The following is a 27,109-nucleotide window of genomic DNA, read 5'->3' as shown; positions in this document are numbered from 1 at the left end:
GTACTACACATTTTGGCCTATTTTTCTGGGAGATGCCCACTTTTTGATTATATTTCAGCACTCAGAGCTGCCCACTGTTTGTTACATTTTAGCACTGGGAGTGGTCCACTATTTATTACATTTCAATACCATGAGCTGTCCACTGTTTGTTAGGTTTCATCACCAGGAGTAACCTACTATTTGTCACATTTTAACACCATGTGCTGTTCATTGTTTTGTTTTGTTTCAGCATTGGGAGCTGTCCACTTTTTATTCCATTTCAACTCCATGAGGCTGAGAGCAGTCCAGTATTTGTTACATCTCAACACCATGAGGTGTCCACTGTTTAGTTACATTTCAGAACCGGGAACTGTCCACTGTTTTGTTACATTTCAGCACTGGGAACTGTCCACTGTTTGTTACATTTCAGTACCGGGAACTGTCCGCCCCAGTATGCAGCAGTATTATATCTGAAAATCGCAATAATTCCAAAAAATAACCTACAGACGGTACCAGACATTAGCATTTTGGCCTATTTTTCATCGCAACAGGAAAACTTTGGTCTCTTTGGGGATTACATCAAATTGTGAGCTGACAGTGACGGCACGCACTGAAAGCAGAGATTGTCCTCATGTAATGTGGGACTGAATTAATTTTCCATGAGATATGTTTTGCATCCCTTTAATTCATATTCTATACCAAGCATGCACTGTCTTTCTCTTTCTCCCTCTCTGTCTCTCTCTATCTCTCTCTCTCTCTCTCACTCTCTCTCTCTCTCTCTCTCTCATGCACGCACTGAGTCTGCTGCACACGCTACTGCGCTCACATGGCTCTGTACACTCTGTGGTCTAAGGGGAGAGCTATGCAGGGAGTGACTAAGAACAGACTGTCTACAGCACAGAATTAATATAGAGAGGAGAGAAAGAGAGACTGAAATACGTTCCCCTTGTTTCTCACAGGCCAGGAAATGGACGCTTCAGTGTAAGCTCCGCCGGTTTCTCTCATTCTGTCCCCGTCTCTTTGCATAGCGGCTGGCTGGCTGCTGTCTGCTGGAGAGAGAAAGACGGTAAGTCTGGCTCTGCCTGCTTCATCCTCCACACTTTTGCTCTGCTGCTGCAGTCTCTGTCTCTCTGTCTCTCTCTCTCTCTCCTACCTCGTACATCCCTCACTCTCTCCATCTCTCACTCCCCTCCTTCCTGTCTGTCTGCCTCTCTTGCTCTCCCTCCCTCCCTCCTTCTCTCTCTCTCTCTCCTCTAGAGCGGCTGCAGCTCACCCCGCTCCTCCACTCCCTCTCCCTCTCCATCTCTCCAAGTGCTAGCGGATAATAATACAGACAGAGAGCTCAAACAAAGAAAGATTGATAGAACGAGGGAAGAGAGGAGCGAACGAGTGAACAGTGCAAAAAGAAAAGGAGGGAAAAGAAAGAAAGAGACGGTGGCAGGCAACGGGGGAGAGAGAGAGGAGGAGAGAAAGAGAGAGAGAGAGTGAGAAAGACAGTGTCGCCATTTCAGTAGGTTTCACTTTGTTTACTTCTTGTTTTGCAGTGCTGGCATTATGTGTTGTGATGACTGGTTTGAAATTACGGAGCGCGTGGGCGTCTGTGCATGTGAATATGTGGATGTATGTGTATGTGCTTGTATATATATGTATATATATACGCGTGAAGATAGAAGGGAGCGTTAGACACTGCCATAGATTGGTAAAGAAATCACTTGTGCATTCCAGCACACTAAACTGTGGAGTAGCCATCTGACAAAGTGATTACGGCCAATTTTGTGTATTTGTAAGAGTTGTGCTGGATTGTCAACAGCACAGTTGCTCAGTAACTTGACTTTTTTCTCTTTGTCAGCTCTTTCTCAGGCTGAATAAGTCATTTCTTACTCATCTTGGTCATACATTAATTTTGTGGGCTTGTTACATGGCTTGAAAAAGCAGCAATGAGGTAACTTTGCATTTTGAGGGGAACAAGGAAGAAAGAGCAGCTGTGAAAGTTCAGCAATTTAAACTTGTGCAAGTCTTTCTGGGCGAACTCGCCTCCGATTTTAAACAAAGGGAGAACTCCACAGATGCTTAAGCAGCGAATAGAAAGGTAAGCCAAGAGTGTGCGAAACACCCTTAGAGAGTATATACCCATGCAGAGTTTATCATTCATATTTACAAATGTTTATCATGAATAAACCCCAGCAATGTTGCGCATGTATAATGGGACCTTTACATGGAACACAATTCAGTAATGAAATCATAGAAATTACAGTCAAAATGTCTAGAAAACAATGTGAAAGAAGAAGCAATTGGAAGTTGTGAATGTTGAAGCAACTAGTTATTCATAATTCATATGTACAAGTATTAGATTTGTTTATGCAGAGTGGAAGGTTGTTAACAGGAAAAAGTTGCCTTTTGCTGCTGATGTGAAAACAGTCGTGCTGGTTCTGTCTCACTGATTAAGAGCAGGCTTTGGGAAGTGTGTCCTGCAGGAGCTGCTGCAGATTTTCCACTGCCATCACTTCAAATACTTCTAAATGAATGATTATATTCTGCATCTGCATATCAGACTCCTCACAGCATTTGGGCCTCAGTGAATTTAAGATCATGCTTTGATCCCCAGAAGTTGCCGTATTGTTCTGCACACCAGCGTTATGTTAAGATGCGGATTCTTTTATAGCTCGTGTGCGATGTGGTGAGTCCGTTCTTACAAAGTTTAAGTCTTTGTCTAAACTTTGACACATCTGTAAAAGTTTAAGGGCTTTTTCTGATGGCCATGTATTGCATCTTACAATGGACAGACTGGAAATTTCTTTCAGGTGCAGCAACACTGAGGCATTATTAGGTTTGAAGTGAAAGGGTTAAAGTCTGACTTTGGAGTTTGGGGCTGACCGTTATGTATGATGTATGATTATGTATGATTTCTACTATGAGACGGATTGTGAATTTTGAAACTGAAGGTTTAGTATGAAGCTCATTCTGAATTTTTTTAGGCAAAACATTTTTGTGGTAGAAGTGAAAGGCATTCTGAGACCGAACGTCAAAGCTGAGAATGAATTTTGCAGCTGAAAATGAAATCTGAGGCAGAGCATTTAACATAAAGCCAATTACATTTTTAAATTAAGAATACTTTGAATTTTGAGATGGACGTTTTAGGGTGGAAGGTTGACTCAGGAGCTGATTATTTAAGATGGAGCAATATTTTAAATGGTTGAGGTAGAAGGTATTTTGAGGTAGACATGTTAGTATGGAGTTCTTCATCAGTTTTGAGCAGGTGCATGTCATATGAGGATGATTGTAAATTCAGAGGCAGAATATATAATGTGAGGCAGCGTGAGTTGGACTTAATATTGAGGTAGGCGGTAGAAGTTTTAATATGGAGCTGAAATAGAAAATTTAATTTGATGCTGACTATAAATTTTGAGGTGGCACTTAATATTAGACTATTAGACTAGAACTTTCATGAGGCAAGTTTAGTGTGAGGCTAGTTAAGGGATTTTGAGACAGATGATGTGCTGATATGCTGAATATATTGAAGCAAAAGACAGAGAGGGAGGGTGTTTTAGTTTGGAGCTCATTATGACCTTTGAGACAAAACATTTTATATGAGGCTGATTATTAAATCTGAGGCAGACTGTGAGTTGAGGTAAAAGGTATTTTGAGGCAGACGTTTTAGTACAGACCTAAGACAGAACATTTAACTCGAGGCTGATTATGAATTTTGAGGTGGCATACATACTATGAGACTTATTATGAGTTAGAAGGTTTAAAATGATTATGAATTTGGAGGCAGAATATTTCATATGAGTCTGACAGTGAATGTCAAGGCAGAAGTTTCAGTATGGAGCCAATTGTGAAATCTAAGGCAGAATATTTAATGAGGCAAACTACAGTAAATGTGTAAGGTATTTTGGTTTTAGAAATTTTAGTATGGAACTCAGTATGAACTTTGAGACTATTTCATATAAGGCTGATTATGAATTCTGAGACACAAGATGTAATATGAGGCAGACAGTCAATATTGAAGTTTGAATTTTTAAGTTTTAGTAAGAAGCTGAGACCACATTTAATTTGATACTACTCATGAACGTTGAGGTTGCACACCTCTTATAAGACTGAATATGAGTCCACAGTTTGATGCAGAAGATACAATATGAGGCAGACTGACTTTTGAAGTAGATATGTCAGTATGGAGCTAATTTTGAATGTTGAGGCAGAATATGTAATACATTTTAGTATGGAGCTTATGACCTTTCAGATGAAATATTTAATATTGAGACTAATATTTAAGTATTAATTTTGAGGTAGAGGGTATTTTTAGGCTTAAGTTTTAGTATGTAGATCACTGCCCTACATGCTGTAGACTGGGTTTCAATCCCTCGTCAGGGCAAACACCCTACAATATACCGTCCTTGGGCAAGATTCCCAACACTACTCTCACCTACCTCTGTAAAAATGATCAAATTGTAAGTCGCTCTGGATAAGAGCATCTGCCAAATGCCATTAACGTGATGTAAATGAGGCAGGAGATTGAATTTGAGGCTGATAATGGATTTTGAGGTGGCACGCCTAATCAGGGACTGATAAGCTTATTCTTACAAAAATGAGAAGGTTTAAAATGACTGTGAATTTTGAGGCAGAATATTTAAGAAGAGGCAGTGAATTTCGAGGTAGAAGTTTCAGTATAGAGCTGATTATGAATTTTGAGCAGGAACATTTCATATAAGGCTGATAATGAGTTTGGAGGCAGCAGCTTTAGAACGAGGCTGATTATGTGTTCTTATGAGCAGATCTGAATGATGTGTCTGAGAGCTCCGTGACCCCAGAGGGTTTCCCTGCCTCAGACAGCCAGGCTCAGTGAGTCATTAATAAGATAGCTGGCTGAGAGAGAGAGAGAGTAAGAGAGAGAGAGAGAGAGAGAGAGAGAGAGAGAGAGAGAGAGAGAGAGAGAGAGAGACACCCTGCCTGTTTCACAATGTTACAAGCTTAATGAACACCCCCACTCTCACCCCAACACACACACACGCCCGCGCACACACACACGCACGTATGCACACACACTGTCTGATGTGCGGCAATGGCTTGGATAAAAATAGCCTCTTTGGTGAAGGCGGCTTGGGGAGGAACAATAGCAAGTGGATGGCTTTTCAGCTGTGCATAATGTACATGCATGACATAATTATCTCACTGAATATGTGACCTGTTGTGTCCACACTTTATCCTATAAAAAAATCTAATTGGTCTTAACCCATGTCATTTCAATTATCACAATACATTTAATACAAACACGCTCTGCCACATTTTTATAAAATTTTAGGTCAGAATTGTTTGCATTTCTGTTGAGATTCACTACATACACTAGAATATGCAGAGGTAGAACAATACCCCTCAGTGATTTTGAATTGCATATGAGCTGCAGTGTTCCCTCTGCTAGTTTTGCAGGAGAGAAGCCGCCTCCTGCAGTAACCAAACTGTGATTTCTTTAGTGATGCTCTGTCAATCTATTAAAGGTATTCCATTGTTAAGGCCTTAAAGACTCCATTTGGAATCATGACACCAATGGGACAATCTTACTGCAATCAAAGTCTTGTCTTTTAACAAAGTGTAGTCTATGTTCATTTATCATTAATGAATTGTTCTCCAACAAATGCCTTGCTTCACAGCAGTTATACAGTCTAAGACTGCAAATTTAAGGGCATCTGTAACCATTTATGTACAGCATAATAGATAGGGAGGTGATGATGGTTATGGTTTTGTTCGCAATTACTGTAATTGTATGTTTCGGTAATAATTATTTAATGTTAGGCTAATGTACGGTAGGCGACTTAGCTCTTTGCATCCACAAGAAAAAATAGATACTAATGTTTTTGCCTGTTCTTGTCTCAGACTGTGGCTGAGCACAAGCCAAGTGAAAGTAAAAAATTGTGCAAGTTTGCTGTTTATGCAAAATATTCCTTTAAGCTGAGGCCTTACACAGAAATTCACTGCATTTCTAATGACAATCAAACTAGAATATTCTGTGGAATATGTGGTCTAAGATATGTCCACTCTACTCTATTTCTGCTAAAAGCTGTAGAAATAGAGGAACAGAAGCACCATATGGTAGGCCTGTGGATTTAAGTTAGTGCTGAGGAACAAAAAGAACAAAACAGAATGGAAAAAAAGCAGATGGAGTAGCTATCTAGGGCTTTTGGTTTTTTTAAGGGCCATGTTTTTTTCTACACTGTGTGAGTACAGCATGGTTATCTTGTATGAAGGCCACAGTCACTCAGATGATGCTGTGCTCCTACTGCGTTTCCATGGGAAGCCCTCATCTACGTATATGACACACTGCTGCTGTGACCTAGATGAAGAGAAAGAGTGAGAGACCGAGAAATGGAGTGAACGAGAAAGCGAGAGAGGATGTAGAGAAGAGAAGGATGGCCCTGGCTGTATCCCAGCAGGCTTGCACAGTAAACAAATTCAGCCTTGGCGTTCACCCTCAGTAAACAGCTGGAATTCAGCAGAGGCCTCAACTGGGTCATCTTCTAATGGCAAATATTGAACACAATGGAGCTGTGCAGCACTGCCTCACCAGATTCATCTGTTCTCTATGAATAGACGACACTGCTGCTGAAAACTGTGTTGCTGAAAACTTTTTTTTTTGGGGGGGGGGGATGGTTATGAAGAGTTGCCGTTAACCCTTTAATCTGTGAATGTAGCCTCACGCTTCAACTAACTCTCATAGCTACATCATTTACATATTAGTTTCATAGTAGATAGCAAATAATTCATAGTAGTTACTAAGAGGAGAATCTTAAATGAATTGTTCAGTTTAGTATCTGTCTGCTGCATCTGTAGCATACAGTCGATTACAACAGAGAATACTTTCCTTGTACCTAGAAAAGAACAGAAAAAAATATTTTTTCACACTTATAATAGAAGGCAGTGGGTCAGTGCTGTTATAAAAGTATTTTGAGCCTGTGGGTTTTCTGTACTTTTACTAAATATAGGAAAAAATTTATTGTCTGCGGTAATTGTACATGATCGCAATTGTAACTATGGCATTTGCTGAGACAGATAGAAAAACATTGGAATATTTTTTAACCCCTTAAAATCCCCTGCTTATTACATAACACCTATCATTTAGTAACTACAGTGATTTCAATGCAAACTGGCTGAGCTATTCTTAGGTTTTAAAAGTGTTGGGCCTTTGGGCCTGCCGGCTGGCCCTGACCTTTTAAGATGATAATAATATAACTGCTGTTTAATGGATTAAAAGGGAATTCCACCAAGGTTTCACAATGCATAAATCAGTCGTTGAGATGTAAACAAAGTCATTCAGAGTGATTAGACATGAAATAGTGCATGGTAGAGAAACCTAATAACTCAAATTTCTTTACAGTAGAGGTGATAAGAACCAGAGGCCGAAATGTCTACCAAGTAGCCAATGAACCTACACTTGTTTTCTGAGTTTTTATGTGTAATGTTGATGTTGGTAAAATAGTGGTAAATCTGGAAAAACAATTTCTTTGTTATACTATTTTGCCTTAAAATGTCTTGCATGTACCCTCTACGTGAATGGATTTTTTAAAAAATATGTTTTACAACAAAACCTTCTCACAAATTGTCAGACGTCAGGCAGCATATTCATAAATATTCCCATAAGTACTTTATGTAAGTTAGCCTTCAGTGGAATTTAGCTCTGCAGGACAATTCTGACTCCATAAGTGTCTCTAAAGCAGAGCATTTCGTATCAGCTCACTCTAAATGACTTTGTTTACCATTTCAATATGCAGAAATAATTTAACAATTGGTGTAATTCACCATTAACAACTATATACAGACTTGCCAACCTATACACATTTTGTGTAGCAGGTACGCATTTCGACATTAAAGTATGCTGATATGATTTTCCCTCTGAACTACGTAAAAGGCTGGTGACACCTGTGAGTTCTGTTGTGTAGTACTCAAATCTAACAGTCAGCAGCATCTAACCTTCTGAAAAACAAAAGAAGAAGAGTCCGACCAATCATAGCACTGGGTTTATTCCCCACATATATCAGGCGGGGTTGACAAATGCGTAATGTCAATAATTTCAAGAGTCTGCAAATCGACAGCAACACAAAATAGGCTTTGTCCCTCTCGCCCCCCCACCCCACCCCACAACCCCACTCCGTCTGGCTGGGAGGATGGTGCCTTTTCCTCTTTTGCAAAGATAAAGAGGCTGGAGTGGATGTGTAAAGTTGAAATTGTAAATTGAGTTACCACAGACCTGCCAACCTTAGGAAAATATTTAATGTTAATAACGTAAGCTTAACTTTACGTAATTTGCAAGCTAGCCTGCTTGTTCACATACATGTTGGCAAAGTAATGTTACGTTATACTGTCTGTGGTGTGTCACAGATTGTTAAATGTAACTTTTCACAGTACTGCATTCATAAATATTATTGCAGCCAAACCTGTAATTGTAATGAGCAGATCATGGCAGGATGAAAAAAGTGAGTTAAAAAGGGTTCTAGATAGCACCAAAAAGGCTTCTTTTAATGTTACAAGCTTGACATCGTAACAATAATTGAACTCTATACAGAACCATATTCAACACATTCTCCATCAATCTAAAGAACCATTTCATGCATCCTTTAAGAATATAAATTGTTCTTTGCATGTTTATGGTTCTATATAGGGCTATTGTCTCTACTAAAAGACCCTTGAAGAACCATCTTTTTTAAGAGTGTACACGAACCCACAAGCTCACACACTCAATTCATGCCACTTTAACTCAATTCATGGTGGGCCTGTTCTTACTACACCATGCAACTACAGTACATTGCCATGCAGCAGACAGCAACAGTTCAAACAGGAAGCATGCGCATATGTGTGTGTGTGTGTGCAGTAACCCAGTTAGACATCTCAGCAGGTGCACTAAAAGCACAATTCTTCTTCACGACCATCTGATGATGATGATGATTCAGTCCTACCTGAGAGAAGCTCTCACCACCTGAGCTTGTGTAAGGCGCAGTAGGCTGCTGTGCTGTTGTTTAGTGAATTCAAAAACGGGTAAATGAGAGGAGGCGAAAAGAGCACTATCATCATCGTCCTCTTTGAACGAGAAAAGGCCTCTTTGTGAGACAGGGCATTTTTCCTAATTACTAATCTCAGGTGATTATATGAGCCCTGCTCTGCACAGCTCTGCAGGTTTCTATCCCCTAGCTGCGCTCCACATATGACGGAAGGAGAAAGGCTATAGAGAACATTAGTGAGCCTAAATTGGAACAAGCGAGTATTTGGCGATTATCGGCGGAGAGACGGGTTGTTTTTGTAATAGTGTATTTCCAGAATAAAGACGGTATTTGAGCTGGCTAGGAGTATGATGGAGTGAATGTGACTGATTTGTCCAGAAGACCTCAGAGAGCTCAAAGTACCATGAAGGAGATGACATTCATTTTTATCTACTTTAGTCTGGATATTAGGCATGAATTACTGCATTATTTACTTGTACCCAGGATAAGCAGTACATTTATTTTGGTCATAGTGCTGTTCACCAGGTGCCAGAAAGATCTCTGTGGAGCATACAATAGAAGAACCACTAAAGAACCTTTCAATGGTTCGACTCATTAAAGAACCATTTTTGGAAACGAGATGTGCAGGTGTGAAGGACCATTTTAAAACTAACCTTATCTTGTCTAAGGGCTTGTTACTTATTTGTTAAAGGGGCACTTCAGCAAAAATGAAAAATGTAACCATTGCTACATGTGTTGTAAACATGCCTACTCACCTCCTACAGTGGTGCCGCAAAAGTCTCTAGAGTGACATTTTCCAGTTTAACGACTAGAAAAACCTCCTTTTAATGATGTATTTTGAAGGTGGGAGTAACGTTTGAAAAATTACAAGCCCCTTGGAGTGGATACTTGAGGGCAAACTGTTGAAATTGTTTTGTTTTTGTTTTTTTTCAGTGCCGAAAATACAAAATGAAAAAAAAAATTGTGAATTCTGTCAAACCGATGAGGTGATGCAATGCTGCTCTACAGACTTTCACATAGCATGACAAATAACATATTAAATGCTAGTTTTAAGCCAAAATGTCTCTTAAAGTCTGAGTAGTAAAAACTGACTGAAGAGTAAAGTATATTCATGCTTATAAAACGGATAGTTTCGGTCCTAAAATCTGATTGGCTGAGCCGCGTTCGAAGCCGTTGTAAAATCCACGATACACCATGGGTATGACCGCCTTACAACAACTGAACTCTGTATTATTGCGCCACGGCACGAAAAACCTTTCTGCTGTTAATGAATTAATCTTTGATCGCACGGAGCACCAAGTGAACTGATGAAGTAAGAACCCGTTTTTGTTTAAACTGAGGGGCTGAAAACTTATTTTCGTAACTAGAACTTGGCTGGTCAGCTAGCTAACAGGCTAAAATATAGCAAACAGCATAAACAACTCCATCATTAATATCACAGGTTTGAATTAAAGTACTCACGATATGATTCACTGAAAACGACAGTGTAAAAGTCTAAAGCATGTCACCTGAATGGCTTACAGGCTTCAAATGTCAGTGTTTCAGTCAGAAGTAGCATCAAACCCAGGTTGAATCCCAAACGGTTCCGTACTTCCTAGCTAAGTTAGCTAACCTAGCTAGCTAAATAGTGTGCTTTGTAACATTACGTTTAGAAATTCTAGCTTCTGCTGTCAAATAGTGAACTGCGTGTCGAGTATCAATGTGGATAAATCCCAAATGACCATTTTTAGCGATATTTTGCACTGTTGGGGTGGAGGAGTATTTAAATTCCTAAGTAGTGCACTATGTAGGGAGCCGGGAGCCGTTTGAGATTCAGCCCCAGTGTGAGAAAAGTGGCGAAGATTCGCGGTGTTAATTTGGTGACCAAAAAGTACGTATAAACTGAATGTTTTTGCATTAAACAGTGCTTATCACATGTTCACTGATTGGCGACCGAACGTTCTTCTCCTCATTCAGCGGTCCATGGTTGCTTAGCAACGATACCGCACTCTAAAGGAACTACATTTCTTGGCAGAATACTTATTTATGTTGGTTATTATTAATAATAACTAGAATAATTATCTAACGCATTGTGCATTTTAATATATTTTATGCTGGCCGCCGTTTTATAAAAGCAATAAGCCACTCGAGGTCAACCTTATTGCTTTATTATGGCTTTACTTGCTCAAAACAGTTTGTGACAAAATTAGCATCTATGGTTTTTCGGCTTGTTAGATCTTCTTAAACAGAATGCCACTACAGCCCTGAGAAATCACATTTTTTGGGAATCTACTGTGATTATGCTTTTAGGTCACAGTAGATTCAAAGGCAGAAACATACACTTCATGGCTCAAGATTCAAGAGTTCATTTTGAAGAATGTCCACTCTGATGAAAGGGTAATACATTACTGAGCCAAAGTCACAAACCAACATTCATATATTTCATTTCCAGTCTAATTTCCTGTTAAGCACAAGTTATTCCTTTTTTAGTGTCGGGAAGAAAGCTGGAAACAGTAAATGTATGTAACCATTAATTACAAAGAAGCTTCAACAACTAAATACAGTATCTTCTTTCAGTATTTGTGCCCACACTTTGCCTTTAATACCGCTTCCATTCTTTTCAGGAGACTCTGTAGGAATGTTTCTCCACACCTCTAAAGTTCAGTCTTAGAAGCTGGTTGCATTTTCTGCTTCTCACAATGAAAGTGATCTGAAACACATTCAGTGATGTTGAGGTCTGGACTCTGGGGTGGTCTGTCCATTGTTCTAAGGACACCAGAAGCTTCTCTGTTTGATTTTTTTTTTTTGTTGTCTATTTTGTTATCTTAGTAATGGCTTGTTGACAGCTACACCTACTTTAAGACTCATAGCAGTGAGTTATCTTATCACAAAAAAATCTGAATCTGATCTGAAGAAATAGACAGGTGTTTCTTTCCATCCTTCAACATCTGTGTATTTTTCATGTTTGAGGCAAGAATGGAGCTTGATCTTCTCCTCACTCTCAAAGTAGAACGCTTTAAGTGCTCTTTATCTGATGGTGAGAGATTTGCTCATCTGCCAGGTCTTGCATGGTTGTTATGAGTCTCATCTTCTCTACATTTTTCAATCATTTCTTAAACTCCAGTTTTGGAAAACCTTTGTTTTCCTTTGACTTTGCTCCTCCCTTAAACAAGTGGACTATTTTATATGTAATGTCCTCAGAAATATTGCCTAAATAATTTCTTCATAATGGCTGTTTTGCCTGGAACATAAACTGGAAATGAACACAGATGAATGGTGATCTTTGACTCTGACTTAGAACCAGTTAGGAACCTTTGTTTTTAGAGCATCATTTCTAAATCTTAACTTTCAGTCCCAGCTTATGTTTTTAAAAAGTCTTAATTCAGAGCATGAGGCCAAGTTTATTTGGCCCTTTGATTGTCCTTATGAAGAAACCTTTTATCTTCTAAGTTATGTAACAGCAACTTGTAACAGAGCTCGCATGAAAATTTGATAAGGAAGCACACTCACAGCAACCAGCTAGGAGAGCATTTCACTCAGTGGCATATTATGAGTAAAACTCTCATGCAGACACACATACATGACTGACACTCACACACATAGACAGTAAGAAATGATCAGCCTGAAAATTAAGGAGCTGGCTCCAGGGTTTCTTTCCAGACACTGTTTAGGAGTGTCGGACAGGCAGCCTCACAGAATGAGTCATGAAGTGGGAGAGCTGTTATTTTTACCACACATACACATACTCACACAAACCTGCTATGCCTCACACAGGCCACTATACAATTGGCTCACTGGAGACATATCTGCAATGGGCGATATGAGGCAACACCTCCATTAGAGTCCAGTGCAGGCCCTGGAGCACGGTGACTCAGCTAAAACACACCGCTAATTATTCATTAAAGCCGAATGCCCCTACAGAACACGGCGACGCGCCTGCATCAGAACATATTCCCCTATCGCACATGTAGGCATGTAGCTGGAAAATGGGTTTTTAACAAGATGTGTAATTTTCGCCATTGCTTTACGTAAAGGAGAGAAGTTGGATAAAAATGACACATTATTGCATGTAATTATGCAGAGGCCCCTAGTCTACATTCTCTCTGAACACGAGGAGAGAGAGCGGGAGAAGGGGAGAGAGACATCCTGTCTTAGCTGGTGGTAATTAAAGCACGTCCTTCTCGGTGGGATGCAGCAGAGGTCTAGCTGATTGCTCCATGGCATCGCCATCTCTAAATGTGCTGCGAATGAGACAGACAGGAGCGAGTGAGCAAGCGAGAGAGAGAGGGAGAGAGAGAGTGCAGAGAGCTGCATGCTGATTAAAATCGTATTTCCTCTCCAACTCGGCCCAATCTGGCCTGATTTGCCTCGCTGATTAGCACTCGTTCGTGACAAAACCAGGAGACACAATCAAGAGCAGGAAAACTGGGCACTACTGTATGTTCCAGTGTAAGTGTAAAGCCCAAGTAAAGTTCATTTTAAAGGCACATATTATGTAAACAACCCAATTTCCTTTGCTTTTTTGAAATAAAAGTTTACTCTGTACTATGTAAACTTCATTAAATTTACACAATGTACCATTCAATCCTTGGTTCCGTTCATATACTAAAACTAAGTTGCCCATTTTGAACTAATTGTGGTTGTGTTATCAGTCTTACAGACACAGTAACCAAAGCAGCCTAGGGAATTCTAAGGTACTGGACATGTGTCATGTAAAAATGAATTATGACCATTTACATAAACCCATAAACAGAAAAGTCTAGAAAAAAATTAAAATGCAAGAAAAACATAGACCCTTTTTAAAAGATCTTAGTGCAGTCGTTCACCTGTAACGAGGTCTTGGATCTGTCACACTTACATATGACTGCCTATCCAGCGTACTGTAGTTTAGCCCCATCCATTTACACTGACGTGGTGCAGAGTGTTGTAACTTTAGGCAATCTGTAGCAGAGAAATTAGAGGAGAAGATGGAAGGAAATGTATCACTGCAACATTCTAAAGGATTCACACATAATGAAAGGAAATGCTGAAGTTTGTTTTAACACCCCTAACAATTGCAGTTCAAACTTTATAGGCTGTTCTGCAAACTTCAGCCCAAACTGCGTTTTGAACAAGCCACAATACAGAGCAGCCAATCAGAGTAGCAGTCATTTACATACATCTGTTTGCACAGTAACACAGATAGCATGATTTATTTTAAAGGTTAATAATAAGAGGCTGAAAAATGGTCATGTAAAATGTGACTATTTTTGGTTCATAAAACAGCACAAATGTTATAAGTGAACAAACAAGTGAATAAAACACAAGAATATGAGTCCCGTAAGGAGTAGTCTGCTGAACCCTTGGCTGACTTGGACTTCAGACTAAAATCCTTTTGCTTTGAATGACCCTATACCTTAATTATGTTCATTTTATTAAAATAAACGATTGAATATTCCATTTTGTCACTAGCAAAACAAGCATAACAGTACTGAAACTTTACCAAATGTTTCAATAGTGTCTGTATTGGTACTGACAATTTTAGCCAATTTTAAGCATAACTCAAAAATGCTAGCCAGTACATGACTAGTAAACACAGCTTTGAACAGTTGTACACACACAAAATCATAATATTTTTCATTGTAACACAAAAAGTTTATTTAGTTTCAGATATTTTCTTCACATTTTCTTCAAAACAATGTGATCTAACTGCTCACCATGTGGCCCTGAGGGACAGGGATGCAGTCTCACTTCCTGCTGTAAAATCCAGAGGTGTGGCTAAAATAAGGCTCCGCCTTTGGGCCAAAAGGACTTGTGTTTTTTTATTTAAAAAAATGAACTCATGATAAATCTAGATCTTTCAACTTCACATTAAAAGAAATCAAAAAGATTGTTCAAAAGCAACATTGAAAAAAAAATTAAGTATTATTTTCACAAGTTGAAATTAAGGGCTTAGTGTTTGGAAAAGCCACCTCCCAGTAGAAAATACCCTGTAAATGATGATTTGGTTTAGTGTATATTTAATTTATTATATATCAGTTAATACCTTTGGTTTAAATAGAGCATAACATAACTAGCCAAGGTGTATGCAGCGAGTCAATACGAGACTGTCTGCAGATGTGAGGTGCGGTGAGCCCTGCAGGCTGCTGTGGTGCAGGGAAGGCGCTGTAATTAGCAGGTGCTGTGTGAAAGCAGGCAGGCAGAGCTGCAAGGTGGCCTGCACTGTGAACAAGCTAGGCACTGCAAAGTTCATCATGACATTTTCACCTCTATTATGTGTCATAACATGGCATTTATTCAGCCTTATTTAGAGCAAGAGTGCGTGTTTATCATTTGAAAATTGCTTACTTGAGGGTCTTTTTTCCCAGGTTTATATTTGTGTAATTTATACTGAGGACAGATTTACTGGAGGGGGCTGAGCTGGTTTTAAAGACCCCTCACGATGTATTGATTCTGCTCCTCAAACGTCCTTGGTTGCATTGTGACTAGTGGCAAAGAACAAACTCTATATGCGTTTGTAACAACATTGCCAAAGGTAAAAGCCTTTTTCTAAACATATGTTTACCTTAACAGCATGTTGAAAGGGTCATTCGGTCATGGCTGGTTCAAAATGGCCCTCTGCTAACCAACTGCTTGGATTAGTGGGCCAAAAGCACTTCTTTGTCTTCTTTGTGAAACGGATTCTCCCTTTCTCCCTCTGAGGACTCTGCGTCTCAGGAAGGTTTCATCTCTTCCATCTTTGTGAGCGAAGACTTCTAGCACCTCGGTTGCCATTGACAACGTGTTGGTCAGATCTCCAACGGTTGCCAGGCATCATTAAGACTTGGTGGCATGAGCTCCACTCTCCAGGAGCAGGCCTTGCACGCAGAAACAGCAATTAAAGCTCCTCTCAGCCTGATGGAGCAGAATGATACCTCTGACCGCAGGGAGGGTGGCGGGGGGATGAGGGGGTGATGTAGAAGGAGAGTGAGAAGGAGGAAAGAAGGAATTGGTCTCTAAATAGTTTCCTCATGGTTTCCATCCATACCATGCCCAATATCAACTCAAGTGAGGCTCCTCTGCTCTGTCTTGGATTTAGTTTTAGTTTTATAATCTTTTTATGGGTTTTACACGGAATAAATGAATTATGACATTCTTTGAGGATATTTTAATTTGCTCATCCATTCTTCATGAACTTCTTCAAAGTCTTTACAAAGCTGGGCAGACGTTATATAACAGATTCAGTCCTATCTTTTGGTATATGTACTAGGTAAACAGTACTGAAGTTTTAAAACGTACTGTTTTTATGATGTATTTCAGTAAGTCTCAGGCACTCTGCCTGCAGAAGTACACTGACTGTCTGATGTAAACTGCACACTAAAATAACCGCAGCTCTTAGAAACTCACCTTTCACTGAGAATTTAAATTGGCTCTGGTCTGTGCACTGTCCGATGGGGAGCAAATGATTGTTTATCAAGCTAAGTGCTAGTACCAAACAGTTTCATCTCAACTCACCAAAAAGCCTTTCAGAGCAAGATGTGGGCCTGGTTGCTGAACAAGGAAACATTCATAATATCCCAAAAATTATTCCAGAATTGTGTTTGAAACAGTAGGTAGCAAGTAAATAAGATATCCTTGTTCATTTGCTGACCAGTACTCCAAGTTTGTTTTGTATGATTGGTCGCTTTGAATGTCAGTCAAATGGCCCTTTCCTGTCCACAGTGTCAACTACTGGGTTGATTAGATGACTTGTCTATGCAAAACCCAATTTTCAAATTAGAAATCATGAAAATTCCCCTATTTTATGTACACAAGACGACTTAATCGGTAACTGGATTGGTATCTGGATACAAGTTGGCAATTGCTAGTATCAGTATTTGCTATTGAACCGAACAGAATATCAGTAGTAAAGTAGTGCTACCTTGTGGAACCAAACATCTTGAAATTTGGTTATGGACTGATACTGTTATTGCCAAAATGCTACCATATCAACAGACCTGTATTAGAGCCGAATGTCTGGTAGGGCTGTTTTTCTTCCCAGCCTCTTCCCAGCCTTGGTCTCTCCAAGCGGCTCATACTAAAGGCACTGGAGCCTGTGTTCTTATTATAACCTGTGGTTACGTGACCAGTCATGTGGCTAATCATATAGTGTTCTAGTGTGTTTGTGCTCTGAGAGCAAATGAAAGCGAGAAAACACCATTAGCCTCAACTCACAGCGGCAAAGTCTGATGAGAATTCTCACTGGTGACTGTGCAAGCATCTTTGAATTACTGCGGGCAAACAAACACACACGCATACATTCTGTAGTCACTTCGAGTGAGTCAGGGCGTCTGACGCAGGTAGAGACGAAGTCCGAAGTTCTCATCAAGCCTCTAACTGAGACTCTAGTCTTGGCCAATTGGAAAGCACGCTCTTGTTTTATTTGATTGTCCCCTCGAGTGCTGAGCTGAAGCTTGACCACTTCATGAGGAGCTTGTTTTCATCCTTCTGATGTGAGAGCACTGAAATGAATGATATCTCATGACGCATGGTAGTTTAAGGGCTTTGCTAGATGTGATGCCTTCTGAAGTGAGGACATGGAAAACCAGCCAAGCAAATCTGACCGGTCACACCATATAAATGCCATCTGGTCTGAGGGACACTCACACCAGTGGAGATGTATCGAACAAACCAGTTTTGTATCGACTTAAAACAAGGTTTTGTGCTGTTAAGACTGAGAGCTGCTGTCGGCAGTGGTGTGGAGGAGAGTGAAATTGGCTTGGGAGCTCCGGGGTTTTGTGCTTCTGACTCGCTCGGCCCAGTTGTAGTGAGCCTTTGAGACACACACACAAACAGATTCTCAGTCTTGTGTGTTCAATGAGAGGCAGAGAGCGCATGGTGGTGTCCTGCAGCTGGAGCATTTGGGAGATGAATTAGCTGCGACGTCTGCTGTGGAGACCCGCAGTGGAGAGATAGACATGCTCTGAGCTCACTGCAACCCAACTTTACCATTCCCAGTCCATTTTGCTGCAAATGGGTCGAGGTCTATAATCTTCTGTTGTATAAAGATACGCTATAGACTAAGCTGCTAATACAGCTTCCTTTTACCTACATTCATTGGCCATTTTCCAGATAAACCTGCCATACAGGTGCACTTTGTAGGATTATGATTACTGATTGTAGACTATCTGTTGCTACACAGTTTATCAGCCCTCCCCTACCCCACCCATCAATGGAACAAGACCACCATAGGACCATCACTGACTAGGTATTATTTGGGTGGTGGACAGTAGAATAGGGGAGTGGATTTTACAACCCATATGTGGACATTCACAAAGAGGGGGACCCCTACAGGTAGCAAAAAAAACATTTATCTAAAAATAAATTAAATACATTCTTGATAAATTGTAATAATTTCTCTGTTAACTTCAAGTAATAATCTGTTGCACTGCATCCAAATCCGTCATGATGTAATTCCCTCTTGTATTCTATAACTTAATTATGTCGAGGCCACACATGGGTATTTTTTTAAATGCATAGTAGCATGAATAGCTGGGTCGATAGCTAACAGGCAGGCTTTATCAGTAATATCCAGAGACTTGCTTTTTTTGAGAAGTAACTGTAAAACTACAATATCGCTGCTGTCGGAACAAAATCTTGTATCTCCATTTTTGTCAATTTTCAGTTTTTGATATCACTTGAAAATGCCTGCTGGCCTTTACATTGTATGTAATTTTCATGAAGGATGGACCAAAACAAACGGAAAAAGTCTGGTTTCATTGACTTACATTAAAAGTAAAGTGCATTCATTTCTGACAGCAGCGATATACAAGTTAAACAGTATTTTACCTAAATGCCAGTTACAAGTTTGGAATGTCTGTGTTTCAGAGCTTGAAATAAATGTCATAAAATGGAAATATATACACCCTCCACTAGCTTGATGCTAACATATAACAATATAGGTTATTCTGTAAAGGGGCAGTTACTACTTATGGTAGTAACTGAATAAGAACTGTTATTTCCAAATTGAAATGTGATTTTAAAAAATTGCCCGTTTTACTGAGTAGGTCTATACAGCCTGTCCAAAATTACACCACTGGTGGTGAACCATTCTCAGCACAGCATTGACATGGAAATCAGTAGTTATATACCTAAAAAGTATATGTAGTGTTTGTATCCATGTCGCTGTGACTTCCATGATGTGGAGAACACAGACAGAATAACTGAGCTGACACATGAAGACGGAGTTCAGATAGAGAAAGAGAGAGAGAGAGAGAGAGAGAGAGGCACGAGGGACACAGAAAGCAAGACAAAGAACAAAAGAGAGACATAGAGGGAGAGAAAGGAGAGAGATGCAAAAGAGACAGAAAGAAAGATAAAGTACAGGAAAGAGAGAGGGAAGGAGCTTGAGAGAAAGAGCGAAAGAGAGGAAGAGAGAAACAGAAAGAAAGGGAGACAGATCAGGAGAGATACAATGATGTGAGAAAGAGAGAGACAATGAGAGAAGAAGAGAGAGGTAGAGATAAAGCAGAGAAAGAAAAAGGGGTAAGGAGGGAAAAAAAGACAGGCAATGAGAGAGAAGCAGAGAGAGATGAGATACAGGAGACAGACAAAAAGAGAGAAGGGGAGAGGAATAGAATGAAAGAAGGAAAGAAAGATGGGGCACAGAAAATGAAACGGAGTGGGAGAGAGACAGAAAGAAAGCAACAGCAGAGGAAGAAAGACCAAAAGCAGGAGGCAGAGAGAGAGTAGATCAGAAAGCGTACACAGTGCTGTTCTGTGGCTCTGAAGCTGCATGCCCCACTTTGTGAGGGGAGCACTGTATCATATTATATCAGACAGATGGGGGTGGTTGGCTGGAATACTGAAGAGTGTTTCCTTCACTGTCGGCCAGGCTGGGCTGAGCAGCAGTGGCTGGGGGACAGCTGCTGCTCATATGCACTGATTTGTGCAAGTGAGGAGAGGATGGGGGCTTCATACAGTGTTCTGACAGTCCACAGTGAGTGATGTGTCAGTGGACAGAGGTTGTGTTTGTCTGCACATGTGTGTAGGATATGTGATGTCCACAAAGAGATGCCCTTTTAATAGAAATAGGCTTTTTCTTTTTTTGTTAATGATGAACAGTTTTCAGGGCACCACCACCACCACCTTATGACAGTTTTGTACTATATATATATATTTTTTATTATCATTATTTTTTTATCTACTGTACAGAAGTTTTTGGCATACTCACATTAATTAAGCCATTTATTGGGCAATAAGTGTGTTTTTGCTTGTAAAAACACAATGTATTAGAATAGATGCAAACAAACATAAATGCAGTAAAAGCATCAAGAATTTCTTATTTTAATTTCTTTATTTAATTTTTTTAGTTGATCTGAACTAGTTTGATTCTTGATCTGAACTACTTTGTTCTAGTTTTCTCCTGGACTTCATCAGCCCTCACTTAAATATATATATATACACAGTGTCTATGCTACTTGAGATTGTATAAAAACAATACTGTGTGTTTATGTATGTGTGTATTAGCTTATCACAGTAACAGTAAGCTGAAAGCAGTAAGCTATGTGCTGTAAAGTGCTGCACAGTGAGTCACCTGACAACTTTTTTTTTTCAACTCAGAAAATGACTTTTGAGGAGGAGCTCTGAGCTCTGCACCAGGAACACTCTGCTGAAACCCCATCACGCAGGAGGAGAGCTTCACACACACCACTCCACCCTCACTCGCCTGATCTCAGGTACATCCCCTGCTCTACTGCCACCCCATATTATTTAGGTTTAAAGCTTTACATTAGCAATGACTTACTTGTGAACACATCACACTTTTAAACTGGTTCTTTCTAATAATTCAGTCAACAGAATCAAACAAGTTTACCTTTCACAATAAAAACTTGAATCTTTTTTTGGATATTTTTGTTGTTACAGTACTTTGGTTGTGTTCTCAATCATTGTGATAGGCATGAGCAGTATGATCATATTTATTGTTGTCATGTTCAATTATGTGACATCACATTGCACAATAATTAGGCCTGTTTAATTAGATGCAGTGAAACACTGAATAAAAATAATTGTATGGTATATCATATAGTTTTATTTGTTTGTTTGTTTGTTTGTTTGTTTTAATGTAGCACTAGTGTTTTTTTGGTCTGTCCCAACGTATCAGAACTTGTTTTTTTGTGATGCATAATGTGTATCATTTAAATTTTCTATTGTTTGTTTTATTGTTTTTATTGTTCATTATTTATTTTTTTTAATGCCTGTTCCTTAATTATAAGAATTTCTGGTGCTGTATGCAAAAGTTTGAATGCCCCCACTTAAATGAATTTCTGCATTTTATTTCTATTCTTTGTTTATAACGTCTAATTATTTGATGAGTTTGACAAACTGGAAAAAAATAAAATATGACATATTAAATGTGCCATAGCTTTTGCACAGGCGACATGTTATGTTTTTTAGTTTGTTAAATTCAGCAAATAAACAGTAATTATGTATTGAAATGTGATCTCTGCAGAGTATGTGTACTTATTTTTGCTCAGAAATGAATTAATTCAGGGGTGCCCAAACCATTGCATATGACCGTATCTTGTAGTTTCCTTACATTTTTTCTATGTAAACTATGATAGGCTACCTTTTGCTGTCTCTGTGCTTTGTGTATCCATTGGTGAGAACAATTTGTGTACATCAATCACTGTATCGACAGTGATAAAATCAAGAACTACACTGTAACATATTAAGAACAACCTTTTTGAATCAGTTGAACCAGTTAAATCAGTTAAATTAATTGAAACGGGCAGTTAGAAAGAATCGGTTCATGAAACTGAATCAGCATTAGAGCTGAGAGGTTATCTACACAGAAAACAAAAGGCTTTCCCTATGAAAGCAAAGAACTAGTGAAAGCAAGGGAATATGAGCCAGTCTAGAGTGCTGCATTTTGATGGATGGCCCTGTTCTGCAGATGGAGGTGGATGCAGCTGATAAGCGCCATCGTACGCGATCCAAAGGTGTGCGAGGTACTTTGCACCTCACAGTGCTGTGGCTGAACTCTTAACACACCAAAATTCATTTTAACCCAGCAAGCTTGACCACTTTATTATTCATATTTGGCCTTTCGTTAAAAAATAAACCACTGCTTCACAGCTGGGCTGTACCTGTACTATTGATTTCACCTGCAGACTAATTCAAACATTGATGCTGATATTGATACGATTGGACCACATAATATTACTATGATACAGCTGATATTGATGTTCGCTCCGTCTAATTGTCTTTACTTCTCTCCTCTTAGTTGCCGTGGAGACTGGGGCCCAGGAGCTGTTCAGGTTAGTTGGGATGCGATGAAAGGAGCATGTAAACAAGATTCTCTACACGTCACATTCAGTGACCCACTATGAAGTAGCAGTGATTGAATGATTCTCAAGGGCAAAAACACACATATACTGGAGCAAATTTGCTCCACATCCAAGAGGGCCTTTTATTTTCCGGCTCTGATGAAGGAGTTTCAAAAAGGAGGCGTTTGTGACACAGGCTGTGCTTACAGCAGAGGTGGCAATGCGTAATTTTTGCTAACCGATATCATTCGATGTGATTCACTCAGAATGGCGTGCGCCATGGGTGCAGCCTATAAATAAAACTTCTACTTTAATTGCCTTGAGTGAGAACATATGATTCTCCCAATTAGTATTGGTAAGTATCCCTGCGCTCCTAATGAAATCACGCATCATAATGAGGCTGAATGGACTGGATTTTCCTCGAGGGTGGAGAGAGATTTTTATCAGGCGCTGCTCCCTTCACTTCAGACGCTCGAGTGCCGCTTTTGGCACACTTTACGGGCCTGGTTAATGGTAGCATCTCCATCATTAAGAATTGTTTAACACTCCTCACCCGCCAAAGAAATGCTAAAAGTTTATTTTTATATCATCTTGTTACTCTCAGATGTGTTCAATTAAAATGACAACAGCAAGGACAGTGTGGTTTATGGGAGTGCAGCCAATGGCCATTCTCCCTGCCATGCCTTCTTTTATTGCCACGGTATGCGACAATGCAAATAAATAAACCACGTTCTCTCACTCCTCTTGCCTGTCCAATGCCCCATCGCTGTGAGCTGCTGCCTCAGCAGAATGTTCCTGCTCTATAGCTGAAGGCATCCATAATACTAATAATGGATGTGTCACCAGCTGTGATCAGACATAGATCCACAGCCAGCATCACCTTGAAGAAATCAAATAAAATGCTGGCCTGAACACATTTTTAGTGATGGCCAGATTCTCACCAGGCCTCGTGCTCAAAAGGCAGTTGAGGCGTTCACTCAAGACCAAGAACTTGATCTTGAACAGATTGGTGCGTTGCCAATCAGAGGAAGAGACACATTAGTTTGGCTATAAATAGAAAGTAGAGCATTTGCTGAAGGCTCTGAAGGTGATACATGGTAGTGTGCTCGAGACAGTCTGTGGTAGCAGAATAAAGGAGATTAGGCTAGCGTATCTGACCACGTCTTCTAGCAGGTCAGAGATTCAAATCTGGTAGTGTTTCCTCACAGCTTTTAGCTGGCTAAGGGTCTAAATGGAACAGCAGAGAGTGAGGTATGAAGTGCAGTATGAAATATGCAGCCTAGTGAGTCACCAACCTGGAGGACACTGGAGATCTGTAAATCTCCAGTGAAGACTGATGTGCCGTAGCTCTAGTGCTGTCTGTGGGTTTGTTTGTTTTTGTACATTTTCAAAAAGCCTTGAAAACATGCCTAACCTACAATATCAATGGTCCTGTCTTTGTAAAGTGCTTCTTCCAGAAGCTACATGTTTCATTTTTTAATAACTGAAAGGGCAAAACCATTTTTTTAAGCGTTATGTTTTAAGGTTAAGATTAGCGTTAGGCTTAGGTTGCTTTTGAAACAAAACCTTGCATCTCCAAAATGGTAACTTTACAGGAGATGGAAGAATCATATAGCATTCTAACTTATAACGTATGTTAATTTAACTAATTGTATTAATATGTTTAGAAGTCATTTTTTGCCATTTCATTTGGTCCATTTTTCTTCAAACTCTTACGCAATGTAAAGAGCAGTCTGTGTTGTCAAATTGTATAAATAATAATAATTTCAACAACAGCAACAACAACAATAATAATAACAATAATAATAATAATAATGATAATAATAATAATAATACAACAAAAATGAAATTGCAAGACCTTTTTTCCCAACGGTGATGATATAACGTACTGCGCAAAAGTCAGAGACCACTAGAGACCATTATGTTATTCATTTTTCAGCATTAAAAAAATGCAGAAATATATATTAAACAGAAAATTACACAGAAGCCTCAACAAATAAATGTAATATCAGATTTTTCACTGTTTGTTGTGCTTACCCTTTGCCTTTATTACAGCTTCCCTTCTTTCTGGGAGAGAGAAATCTGCAGGGATACTTTTCCACACCTCCAAAGTTCGTTCTTAGAAGTTGGTTACATTTTCTGCTTCTCAAAATTCAAGTAATTCCAAAACAAATCCATCAAAAACATCAGCAGTTTATTTGCTTTGTTTGCAAATTTTCTTATTTTTTAAGCGTTTCTCATAGTGCTGAGTTTTCTTCTCACAGAAACACCTGCAAGTGGATTATCTTATATCTAATATCCTTAGAAATATCTCCTCAAAATGACTTGCACTGCCATTTTAATTGGAAATGAAATGAGTGAAAGGTGGTCTCTGACTTTTGATTTGATACATATGGGACATAATGTGTACTGTACATGACCTCACATCCAGACCCTGTATAAAAACAAGTACGTGTTCCTCCTCTTGTCTACAGCTGTCCCACACCAGGGTGTGACGGGAGTGGGCATGTGAGAGGCAAATACGCTAGGCACAGAAGGTAAGAGCAATGTTGTCACAGTTATCTCTGTGAAGGAGTGCAGGTTCCACCTGTAGTGTAGTGCAGTTAGTGTGGTAAGTCACTTTTTGGCAACTTTAACCTCTTAAATTCCCAGGCCTATTATTCAGCTTTGGGGACTTCAATGCAATGTAATAAAACTTTTGGCCCTGGCCATGTAGGAGGTTAACACTCACAGACTCTATCCCTTACTTCCATACCTTAATAACTTGATAATTTTGCATTATTTGCATGTAGTAAGTGAATAATCAGCCTTGGCATGTGTGTGTCTAAGAAGTTTAAGGGTTTTAGAGCATCACTACACAATTTGTTAGTGATTTGCCTGTGCACTGTGCAGAGAGCAGTTGTCTTTCAAGTGATGGCACCTGAGTGAGCAAGAGGCTGAATGAGCCAATATAATCAGAACCAGACATGATGTGTCGATATGTCCTCATAGTCAGCGTTTCTTTTAGATATTAGTTGTCTTATTTGGGCCTTTCCACATAGACTTCATGAAGAACAGAAATAATCGCAGAGCATCTGGGAAATCCTTCCAGGAGGGAATGTTTCTCATTCACAATTCTCATTGGAATTCCCACAAATAGATTTTTAATGGCCCCTTTTGAATATGACCTTTTTATTACAGATTGCTATATACACTGGCACACTTGTTGATAGTAACTACTTTCTGGGGCGAAAAAGGTATGACTCTTACTTTAGCCTAAATACAATATAAGCCAGTACAAATTGAAAATAATAAAAGTAAATGGTCAGTAGCCTGCAGGGATATTGAATATCCAAAGAGGAGTATGTTGTTGCATTTTTTCTGCTTTGGACTACAGTGATTCTTTTTACTCTCACAGCAACTACCACTACTGTAATTAAAGTAGTGCTTGACATATGTCTGAACAACTGTACTTTAGTAATTTAGTTTCTGTCTACACGAAAGCACACACAGCGTTCGATCAATAAAGCATTGATTTTAATGTTGCTTTTCTATGTTCATGATGAATCTTAACCCTTAGAAGTTGCAGTTATCAACAACAGTAACAAAATCAAATTGTAATTTTATATTCATTATTTTTCCCTCATAGCTCATTGAAGAAGCACTGTAGGTGCAGATTCTAAACTTTCAACTGATTCCACATTTGTCTTTCTTGTTTGGCTTTGTTCTGTTTGCTCATGTATCTTCCCTTGTCCTGCCTATGCATTAGTCTTTACACCTGTGTTTTGTCTATTTCCTTTCCTTTTCAAGACGTTTCCTGTCTTTTATGTAAGCTCCCTCATTTCCTTTTGGTTTGGTCTAGTCTTGTGCATCTACATGTCTTGTATGTCTAGCACTAGTCTTGAAAGGCCCGAAGTGATCCCATAAGGAGAATGTCTGAGGATAACCATGCAGGTTTTCATGCTTAATGTGGGTGGGAATGTAGACTTATTAGGACAGGAACAAACTGAGTGTGAAATTTCTGAACAAGTCCAATGGCTCGTGAAGGCTGAGCTCATAGCAGGGGGTGATGGTGCCTTCATAAATCAACCTGTCGCTTGCCCACAGATGTAGCATGTGAGCAAATTAGCATGGTAGAACAGTCCCCTCAAAAACCTCAAATGAAGCATGCAGATGTGTGTCATGTGAGATGAACACATTACATAATCATTAACTCTTACAGGAGAAAACAGATCTGTTGGTAAACAGTGGCATTTCTCCAATTTGCTTTTTTGCTTGTGTTATAAATCATACTCTGAAGGTTAAAAGAGTACAGCCATGAGGAATTGGGGGGCAGATTTTAGAGGGGATGTGCCCTTGTTTGCAGCAGATTTCTCCATAATCCAGCACCAAAAGTTCAACAAGTTGTCCCCAGATGTGTATTCTCATTACGAGATCACATCAGGCACCACAAGACTAGTCTATCACTGTTGTGTGTAAAACTGAGTTCCTTCTGGGCCACAGCTCTGCAGAGATTAGTGTTTTTCTTCTTCTACCACTCTGAATTCAACTCATGCAGTCCCTGCTAATTAGCTTGCTAATTAGAGTTGAATCAGGTGTGTTTAATGACCGCTGAAGTCTGCAGTGCTCTGCCCATGAGGACTGGAATCTGACTCGTGATCTTATACATTGCTTCAGTTTGTTGAGTCATTGTCCTTGTTCTTCTTTTGTTTGAGTTCCTGCAAAATGTTTTGTTTGGTATTTTCAATAAAGTTGTAAACTCACACCTACATCCTTCCTCAATGCCTCCACTTTGTGACAATCCATGATATTTTATTATGACTTGAATTTGATGGAAAGTTGTTGTCATGTGCACAGTCTTGTTTTGTCAAATGAAAAAAACGTCCTTGACAGTTCTGCCTTGTGCAAAAGTTTGGGCACCCC

General features: G+C 39.5%; 1 protein-coding gene across 1 annotated transcript in view; it reads left to right on the top strand.

Moving 5' to 3' along the window:
* The first annotated feature begins 1,285 nt into the window (after positions 1–1,285).
* myt1la (myelin transcription factor 1-like, a) overlaps positions 1,286–27,109 on the top strand; it is a 75,471-nt gene continuing 49,647 nt past the window's right edge. Inside the window, exons 1-5 of the mRNA XM_036581868.1 lie at positions 1,286–1,489; positions 20,502–20,617; positions 21,835–21,889; positions 22,165–22,198; positions 24,682–24,744. Of these exons, the coding sequence (XP_036437761.1) occupies positions 21,835–21,889; positions 22,165–22,198; positions 24,682–24,744 (152 nt within the window). The 5' untranslated portion in view covers positions 1,286–1,489; positions 20,502–20,617. The remainder of the gene's footprint in view (positions 1,490–20,501; positions 20,618–21,834; positions 21,890–22,164; positions 22,199–24,681; positions 24,745–27,109) is intronic.

The sequence above is a fragment of the Colossoma macropomum genome, unplaced genomic scaffold (genome assembly GCF_904425465.1).
Source record: "Colossoma macropomum unplaced genomic scaffold, Colossoma_macropomum, whole genome shotgun sequence".
In the NCBI taxonomy this organism is placed as follows: domain Eukaryota; kingdom Metazoa; phylum Chordata; class Actinopteri; order Characiformes; family Serrasalmidae; genus Colossoma; species Colossoma macropomum.
The sequence above is the reverse complement of the archived record's forward strand: the minus strand, read 5'-3'. Positions and strand labels throughout refer to the sequence as shown.